Genomic DNA, 10,374 nt, shown 5'->3' with positions numbered 1-10,374 from the left:
GAACAGTAACCGCAAATGTTGACTTTCTGCAGTGAACAGTGCAAATATGCACTGTTCACGGACCCACAAATTTCATTTTTTATCAATTTTTTCATTAAAAATGGGTCCCACAGCACTACTCACACATTTAAAAATTATTTTGCTACAGTGTTTTCAGTTTTCAGTTTCAGTAAAATAAGTTCTATCCAAACACACCCTTATAGTCTGAGTCAAGTCACTTTCATCTTAAAAGTCTAGTTGAAAGTTGAAACTAAGTCAAGCCACTTTCAATGTAAGTGATATCCTTTTGAAGCCACCCCTTAGAAGCCTCCTTAATAAGTTTCTAAGGGCACCTGTTAAACAATGCATTTTTCTTTTTATAAGCTTTTTAAAAAAATTTATATATTAAATGTAGACAAATCCCCCGCTTGATTACATTTTAGAATTGTACTCCCAATACTTACAGAAAATTTCAAGATTATCATAAATGAATATCCATCTTATTTATAAAAATGCTTCTCCAAAAAAAAAAAAAAAAAAAAAATCTTATTTATAAAAAAATTTAAATTTCAAGTTTGTTAGAATAGTAAATAACATTTAAACATGTGTTGACTAGTGTGATATTCATAAAGAGTTGCATAATGTGTAACTTGGTCAACTTGGTCTTGTCCTACCTATGAATTTGAGTTAGTCTACATATCTTTGATAAGGGTTTGGATTAGGTCTAGTATCTAGTAACACTGGACCCGTTGGGATTATGACAAGTGTCCAAAAATGGACACATGTCACCATTCCAACGGGTCCAATGCACTGGACCTAAACTGCCCCCCTTTGATAAAAACCTGCAGTGTATATACATTGAATCATTGATCCCTCACATTCTTCATCATTGCAACATGGGGCCAAGACAGCTGGGCGAGGAACTAAATTCCGCATTAAGACCATATTATATATAGGAAGTTGAGAATGAATTCATCATTACAACAGTTTACTATTAGCGCTTAGGTTCTTACATTGGTGTATATAAAACATCATAATACAATTCCAACATTCATTATGCAGAACTCAGATTCACTATTTAACTACTCTTCGCCTACAACTCAGTTGGGCGGCTTGAAGAACTTTAACTTGAGTCCATTGTTTACCATGCTCCAAATACCTCCAATGGAAAAGGCCACACTAAAAGCAATCCCCAACCAACCAAGGATCCAATTGAAATACCAATTGAAGCTGTATTTTGTAGGCTTTTTTATGAGAACCCACATGAAGCAAGGGTAAGCAAATGTGACTGGAAGAGTAAGTCCTCCTAACAGACCAGCAAGACTTGAGAGGAAAGGGAGTGCCACCCCTATGAAAAAGTTGACAAATCCATAAAATACGCGGAAACCAGACCTGACCCAGATTGAGCAAGGACGATTGGTACGACTCGTGTAGCTGGCCTCAAAACTGTCGAAAACAGGCATGGAGTATATCTGGAAACTGCTCAAACAGTTGAACACAACTAGCAGAAAAGTGATTGCAAGAAGTCCTCTCGGAATATCATGACTGTGAAATCCATACAAGGCATTAAGAATCCCTGATGAAGGCATCTGTGACAAGAAACAGAAGCATTGAGTTCAGTCAACCGGTTTGCATTATGGAACACTCATGTAAATTATTCGGAAAAGATGTTAAAAGCCTAATATATTTGGTGGCATTAATTAATGTCAACATGACCATAATTATATAGGAAGGAAAAGTGGGGAACTATCTTGGATAAAGCATTGATCAATATTCTGATGAATTAGCTTTTTAATCATTACTATGATGTCATCAATTTTTTTCTCAATTTGAGACTATGTAAGCACAAACATACAAGTATCATGTTAACTAGAAGTTGTCAAATATAGTAAAAAAAAAAAAGGAGCAAAGAACAATGTTCCACAATGGAGGCCAAGCAAGTGAAGGAACAAAAACAGAATACTGGACAGTGAGGGTTTCATCCTGCTGGGTGATTACTCCTTCGAGTCATCAAGAAACTTCTTCACCAACATTCTGAAGACTACAAAGTATATTGTTGAAACAAGAAGTATATTCTGCCAATGACAAACTCCTCCACAGCCTATATCTGGTTCCCGAAAATAATATGGAACATTTATAAATAAATAAAAGTGCAAGAAAACAATTATTTGGTCGCAAGAAGGTTTGGAACCCTACCACTAACCATTTGAGAATTTTGAATACAAGTAAATCCAATTCCAAACCCAGGTTCTTTGATATAAATGATGATAAAAGATGGATGCCAGGAAATGTCAATGATGTAATGGATTTACACCAAGTGTCCAAAGCTGTTTCCATTGGGATTTCAGCCACTAAATTGTTTCCTTTATGCACAGCTGCTAAGAACTTAGCTTTTGATTCTTTTAAATCATCATGCTTTATGATTTGATAAGAATAAAGAGTGGTGCAGTTGGTACACTTACAAGGTTTCCATAAGCCCAAAAACCTCCAATTGCGATAGGGAAAACACACATTGCAATAAAGAAATAGGCAACTTTAGCTCCTCTCCACATTGGCACATGAGCTGGGTGCTTAAATGTTGATGGCATTGTTGCCTGAAAAAAGCCAAATACACTCCATTAGATGACCTAGGTACACATCTTCAAGAAATGATGATTTTGGATATTGTTTCTGAAGTAAAAAAATGAATTTATATCCTTTCAGGACTCAGAGTGCATACCTGAATCTCTAGAACTAAATTGTGGCCTCTGAAAGCAAAGGCAACAATCCCAAGTGCGTTCATTACAGAGAAGACAGAAGCAGCAAAGGACGGCATTGGAAGGGGTTCATAAGATATTGTGGGTGGCCTTTGTTGGCTTACAGAGAGAACCCACACCATGGTGGAATAAGTGATGGCTGTCACAGCCCCTACGAGGGAAAGTCCAGCAATAGAATTGAGGTTTGGGAGCTGAGATAGAACAATGCATAGAGAAGTAAACACCAGATACCACTCTACTGTTGTAAGGGGATTCGATGAACAAAGGGGCCCACAAACAATCTGGAAAAACAGTTTCATGGTCTCCCCTCCTATAAGAATCAAAGCTGTTGCAGTTCCCGCTGACAAGTAAACAGTTGGGAAGAGGGATAGCCAGATACCCAATCTTTCCCCTGCACAAGGAACAATATCAGCAGTAGATTGTTAAATTGCCAATTGTTAGGAACACTTTCTATGATACCAATGATAATTACCGATTATCCCAAAAGCATAAACTATTAGGTAAGGATGAATTTAATCATTTAACCATTATTCTAAGAACAATAAGATCATATCTCCAGAAGTATATACAAATCCTTAGGGGGAAAAATCAGTAAAGGGCAACATCAAATCCTTTTCTGCTTGATTACTTCTTACAAACTCAAAGTTGTGCAGCATAGCAGCAATCAAGATTACTTCAGAAGTATAGATCAACCAGCAGTTTGAGAGCATTAATTGTTGTGAGTACCAAGTTTGGGAAAAAAAAGGACAATGGGATGGGATAACCAATATCCTTTCATATGACAGTACATTTCATAATTGACCATTTATCATATATGCAGTGATCATCAATCAAAACGGGCAATATCATGTATTTTTTACTCATCTGAGACTGAGTTTATGTGATGAATGTGGTAATTAATATCATCCATGCAAGTCAGTGCAAGTATACATGCAAACAATCAGGCACTGTTTAATAAGTACTCAGCCGTTATATTCATTTGTGTGTTTGTCAACTCAGAAGTAGAATACGATAACCAGCTTTGAGGTAGGAGAGGAAGTATTCATAATTTTTGGTGCTCAGAAAAATTTAAAAGCCAAAAGTTATGTTGGAACTCATTCTCACCAAATGCTGCTTCTGCAAGCTCCACATATCTGTTGTACCTCTTTCCTGGAACTGCCTCATGTAGCTGAACTAGAATCCACAGAGTATAGAGTTGCCAACAGTAAGCAATGGTTAAAGAAAGTATTCCCCAACTCCTGTGGAAGCAGTAAAGATTGAAAACCAAATCAATTAATATAATTTACAATGTTTGTAAATTTGTTACGAGAGCCAATCAGATATAAGGCAGCAAGCTGCAGGCTGTTTTCTCTTTCTCCCATTTAGTTTTTCCCCCTCCCTTGAATACTTTGGCACTTGGTAATCCTTCCCTTTCCCAGTATCAAGAGACTAATAGATATGAAAGTTTTCAACCTAGATTTGCCTCACCAATGTAGAGAGAGTCCATAACTACACAAAATCAGAAGAAAATCCATTTGTTTTTCTTCTAAATATCCAAATGGGCAAACAACAAGAAGGAGAATTTGAACTTCCTGGACCTAAATTTTTCCATCATTTTAATTTACAGCAATAGTACAATGCAATGTGAAATTGGGGGGTGACACTTCAATTTGTGAATCATTCGGAGCTAGCTAGAGACATAAAAAAGTATAGAGCAACTAAGTATATACAGCCAAGGGATGCAAATCAGGGGAGCCTTGGCTTTCTAAAATAGGACTGGCAAATTCACAAGGCCATTAAGAAGCTTTTTAACAAACTCCTATGTTCGAAGTAAGATGTTATCTAATTAGACCACAAATTATATTTGACTGGAAAGTTCTATGCTATATGGTCATTAACATGAGGCTAGTTGTTCTGTGTAACTACTACTCAATTGTTAAAATGTGGATCCTAGTTATGCTGTTTAAGTTTTTAGCATCTCGCGGGTTTAATTGTGCTGCAGATGAGAACTGCTTCAACCAATTCACAAATTGAAAAAACCTAAATCATAAAGGCTTTATTTTGCGAGTAAGGTTCAGGAAAATGCTGCTTTTGTTGCCAACAGTCGGCTGTCGCTGCAATTTTATTCAAATTAAAGTCATTCATTAGAGAAAATTATGTTGTTCCGTGATTTGCAAAGTTGTATTCATTAAAGAATACATGTGGCCAATCCTAACTAGTTTGTTAAAGAACCATAATTAATTCCAAAATTTTGGTACTAAGCTTTGTTGTTGTAGCATATGCAACTTAATCAAAGCTCCAAACCCATTAAGGTTGAGCATAAAAAAGCAACCTTGGTTAGGAAATAGAGATAGGAGATTGAACTGAATATGCTATTATTAATTTATTATTCTTTTTTTTTTGTTAATTAATATATAATATACTTAACATCAAGGGAAAACAAATATCTACTAATTAAAGGCTGCAATAAGTTACTATTTGCAGTGATTAGAACTGGATATTATGACAGGGAAAAAGTAAAGCAAGCTATAATCAAAGTATAAAGGGCCCTCTGTCATTATTTCAAAAAGGAGTAACAGAATGATTTGTGGACCCCTGATGATTTGTGGATTTACTTTTTCTCTCTAGAATAAATTTAACTTGTCAAAAAGCAAGAGATAAATGCACGAAATGACTTGCCTCAAGGATGCATGATCATTCATCTTCTATTAAAAGTAAAGTTTAATTATATCATATGAACTTTAAGTAAACCAAAAGACAAAGAGCTTGCTTGGTAGACCCACAAACTCTAAAACTTTACTTAAATTCTTGTGTAAAGCACAGACAGACAAACACATACACACAGAGATTCAAATTAAAGTAAAGCAAATAGTGTGTTTGATACTAAAAAAGATGTATGTAAGGTACAGACATAGTCTTTAGGAAATAAAAAAATATGCAAGGAATCAAAAGAGAGCCGTTTTGAGAAAAAGGTGACTAGTAGAAGAAGACTAGGAAACAGAGAAATAGCAATAAATATGTGAATTGGAAATTGTAATAATATTGTAAAAGAAAACTGAAAATAAATTCAATTATCAGAACTGGAATTTCATAAGAAAAACAAAAAATGCTTAAAATATTTATTATCAATATTATTACAATAAAACAATAGATGTGATTGATGTCATATCAATGTCTCGTGTATCTAATGTATATCCTCAAATCTCTCCATTGTGTAATGTGAAGCGCATACACACTAATATAGGCCCTAGGGAGATGACTGCATATTGACGTAATAAATTTTATCATATGTTTAAAAGTTCACACTTGTTAATAAAATATTGTAAGCCACTAGTACTATTTTACTCTCTACCTACTCATAAGTTCTCGCAGAAATCTCGCGGATGAATTAAACCCTAGCACCTCGTCACATCCTAGATTTTTTCTATTAGAGTTTATTTTAGGACTAAACCAATTTCACACTTATTTTCATTGTCTTATACGAGATTAGTTATTTGTTATTTTCAAACCAACTTACAATATTTTTTCCACGGCTTATAATCAGCCCCTTCAAATTTATTGTGAAAATTGTCATGAAACTAGTAAGTAAATTAATGTTTTAGGGGTGTTTGGTTTGTGTTTTCGAACAACAATTTTCACTTAAACAATACTTCACATATTTCTACACATTTTTTAATCTACACATATTTTCATAAATATTTTCAAATAACAATTTTTAATTTTTAAACTCATTAACCAAACGGCCTTAATCTATTAAAATTTTAAGGTAAAAAAAAAAAAAAAAAAAAAAAAGCTTCCAAAATGCCTAACTCAACGGAAAAAAATAAACGAAGGACAAACTAAGTAACTAATGGGTGGACACGATTCAGACACGTGTCCAAACTAAACATGTGTCCGATGTCCGGTGTATAAGTCCGGTGCACTGGACAGAAGCCGTATCCGTAAGTAATAAGCATAATTAGAGTAACATACCAGCCCAGAAAAGCAAAGGCAACAGGCAAAACCAGAGCCTGAAAGCCAACACCAGCATTGAGATTATGAAACGCAGCATAGTGAGCATTCCCATTACGAGACTCAGTGATGGGAAGCCAAGCATCCTGAGGATTCAGCTTAGTGAGGTGACCCACTTCCTCCAAGTAACCCTTCATGTTAATCAACACCCTCTTCATTGGTGTCCCTATCGGACTCAGAAACCTCGGCGATATAAACGACGACGGAGTCCATGCCGTCGACGACTTCCCTTCCTTGTTCGACGCCGGCCTCGGTGACCTCTGACCGGACGGAGTCTGTATCTCCGGCGTTGAAGCTCTTGGTGTTGCTGGTATTGATATCAGCTCTGTCTCTGGCCTCTCCTCCATTCTCAGTATTCTCTCTCTCTCTCTCTCTGAGCAAAAAAGCTTGAAAAGCCACAAAATGAGGAAGTTGCTCTGTGTGTGTGTGTGAATGTGACTGTGAGTCTTTGGCTCACCCAATGGGGGGTATATATCTATAGCGCTATAGTGCCCTCTAGCTCTTCTTCTTCACTCTTTTACAACTTTGTTAACAAAGTGTATCTTTATGTGTCTCAAGTAGATTGAGTACTTATTCTCAAAAAAAAAAAAAAAGTAGATTGAGTACAAGAAAGAATAATATCGCACACTGTTACTGTTTTTGTTCTTGTTTTTCTTTTTCTTTCTTTTCATTTTTCAATAAAAAAAAAATTCTAAAATAGTTTACTAATATACGTTAATAAAATTTTTTTTTTTAGTATATACATCAATAATCAATTTTTTTTTTAACTTTTTTATAAAAATTAAAAAAATTATTTAAAAAGTTACTCACTTTTTATTAGTAAAACTCATATATTAACCCTAACTCATATATTAACCCTAAGAGCATATATTAATCCTTAGAAACTAAAATAAATTAAGAAAATTTTTATGAAAAATTGAAATAATTGTCAAATTAATTAGTTATTATTTTATAAAATAATTTATTAATATATGTCTTTAGAGCATAGGCTAGAAAAACCCTTAAAAACTAAATTCCTTAAAGATATATATATATATCTAAATTTTTTTTAAAGATTAAAAGCTATCAGTTCAAGTTTTTTAAGCACTAAAACATCACCTTAAATACTTAAAAGACCAAAAGTATTTACGCTTTGTTTGTTTTTATAATGATGTTTTCTAGAAAATGAGTCATTTTTAAAAAATTATTTTCTATAAAACTATCTCATTTTCCAATGTTTGGTAGCAATTTTAAATGAGTTGAAAAACAATTTCTTAACTTCCCTTATTTAGCTTGCTATGAGATAAAGTTATTTTCCAAAAAGATTTAATGGAAGACAATGTCTAAAAATAAGTCATACTTTTTATGTTGACTAAATATAGTTTTCCTTTAACTCATATTTTTTTATGATGCCAAACACTAGAAAACACGAAAAACTGTTTTTACACAAGGTTTTCCATCGAAACAAACGGAGTTGTTGGGTTGGTTTACCCTTCCTTTCCGAATCATTTATAATAAAAAAAAAAAAAAAAAAAAAATTAATTCCACTCTTATGAAACACATAAAAAAATTTCAAAAAATCAAGAATAAATTTATTTTTTCATACAAAATTTCTAAAAATAGTTTGTAAACTAATATTCTTAAAGTATCCATTAATTTTTTCCTTATTAAGGTTATCATTTTAAAGGCTACACTATGGACCAAATTTTTAAGGATTAATATTTCATAGTATATCCTAACCTAATTTTTATATTAAAAAAATTATTATTAAGTGGAATTTTTTATTGGTATTCATAAAATTGATAACAAGTTTGATTTTTTTTTTATTATTATTAGTGTATAATAAAAATAATACCAAGAATAAATTTAATTAAAGTGATTTGTTCCAATTATGTTTACTAATCTAAATTGTGGAATTTTTTAAAAAAAAAGTTTTGTTCTAAAATTAATGCTTCTAACATAATAAATTGTTGAGGGAAAAGACATACTAAAAATTAATGCTTTTTTTAAAAAAAAAAATCTATATTCACTTTAATTATTTATTTTGGTGCTTTTCGGTGTAGCTGAGAGGGAGTGTCAGTTACAAAACAGAGTGTGGGGTCATAACTCTCACAACTTCACAAGTGTTGAAGTGACAGATAAACTAGAAAACATAGAAGTTTGAACAAGTTTGATCGTGACCGTTAATTATGTAGAACTGTGGACCATATGGCAATTTGGACGGTTCTGATGGAGGGGTCCTCAGATGGCTCGCGAATCAATTCCCTGAGATCGAGATCAGATGTGAAGTTGACTGGCTTCGATTATTTTTTTGATTTTGATTGATTAGTTAGGGTTCTTTTGTTTGGTAGGAGGGGAGAGGGAGTGATTGTGTACGGAGAGGAATACAGTGTAGACGGTAACGTGACGTGTTGGGTCAAATAGTCAATCAATCAGACGGTTCACAGTGTTTATGATCATTTATGACTGTCCGTTTTGTCTGATGGTAGGTAGGGCAAAAGAAAGTCACGCGCGTGATTATGGGCGCGTGTGGGTGTGAAAAATAATAGTAATAATATCGAGGCTACGTTCGCGTGGGAATCGATTTTTGGGTTTTACACAATTTTTTACCACCACTCCTAGCTCTAGACAAAATCGATAGCGGAAAGCATGACCATTGACTATAATTCTCGATCACTCATTTATTTTGACTGACATTTTGTTTCTTCACACTATGACAAAGATCCAAAATCTCATCACAAAATCAGAATGTATCCACTAATATATACCAGCATTATCATAGTAATGTTTCTAAAAAAAAAAAAAACAATATCATAGTAATAATTGGATTGTAACGTTTGACTTTTAAAAGTGAAGGGATGTGCAGCTTGTAGCTAGTTCAACTTCAACTAATTGATTTTAGTGTTTCGAATAAAAATAATTTTTTTTCCCAAAAAAAAGTATAAATAGTAGAATAACATAGATGTTTTCATGTACCAAATTGAAAACTTAGGATTCTTCCTTAAAAGAAAAAAATTACACTTTAACCTCTCTAAAATACTATCCCTTTTATATTTGCCCCTTAAACTATAAGAATACATATTTTATCCCCCTAAATTATACCATCTTTTATACTTACTTCATAAACTATAAGAATACACACTTTACCCCCTAAACTATAATCAATTTTACACTTACCTGCCTAAATTATGACAATTTTTACCCTTATACTTCTAAGCTATAAACGTACACACTTACTTTTCTAAATTATTGCACATGATTTGGTGCAAAGTATTACACAAGTTATAGTTTAGGTAGAGATGGTAATTCGTGTTTGCGAATCGGGTTCATGTCGTGTCGAGTATTCAGTTATATGGGTTGACCTGAACTCTACTATTTAGTAAACATGTTAGAAATTCTCAACCCGAACACGACTTGTTTATTAAAAAAGTCGAACCAACCCAACACATTTAACTCGTTTAATTAACAAATCATGTAAAAGTCAATACAAATGACTTGTTTAATAATCTATTTGATTAATAGGTTATACCTAACCTATATAATTTTTATCAATTCCCATATATCTAAAATTAGAATACAATTACAACCATAAATTATGTAATAATATCAAAACAACTAGTAACTTAATAAGCTAAATAGATTAAACAGGTCAAACGGGTTCGCATGTTAA

General features: G+C 33.2%; 1 protein-coding gene across 1 annotated transcript; it reads right to left on the bottom strand.

Moving 5' to 3' along the window:
- Positions 1 to 897: 897 nt before the first annotated feature.
- LOC126712116 (lysine histidine transporter-like 8) lies at positions 898 to 7,279 on the bottom strand. The gene is made up of 5 exons (XM_050411327.1): positions 6,687 to 7,279; positions 3,840 to 3,973; positions 2,699 to 3,126; positions 2,442 to 2,573; positions 898 to 1,568 (listed from the first exon to the last, which is right to left on the bottom strand). The coding sequence occupies exons 1-5, from the start codon at positions 7,070 to 7,072 to the stop codon at positions 1,080 to 1,082; spliced, it is 1,569 nt and encodes a 522-aa protein (XP_050267284.1). The 5' UTR covers positions 7,073 to 7,279; the 3' UTR covers positions 898 to 1,079.
- Between the last annotated feature and the right edge of the window lie 3,095 nt (positions 7,280 to 10,374).

The sequence above is a fragment of the Quercus robur genome, chromosome 2 (genome assembly GCF_932294415.1).
Source record: "Quercus robur chromosome 2, dhQueRobu3.1, whole genome shotgun sequence".
In the NCBI taxonomy this organism is placed as follows: domain Eukaryota; kingdom Viridiplantae; phylum Streptophyta; class Magnoliopsida; order Fagales; family Fagaceae; genus Quercus; species Quercus robur.
The sequence above is the reverse complement of the archived record's forward strand: the minus strand, read 5'-3'. Positions and strand labels throughout refer to the sequence as shown.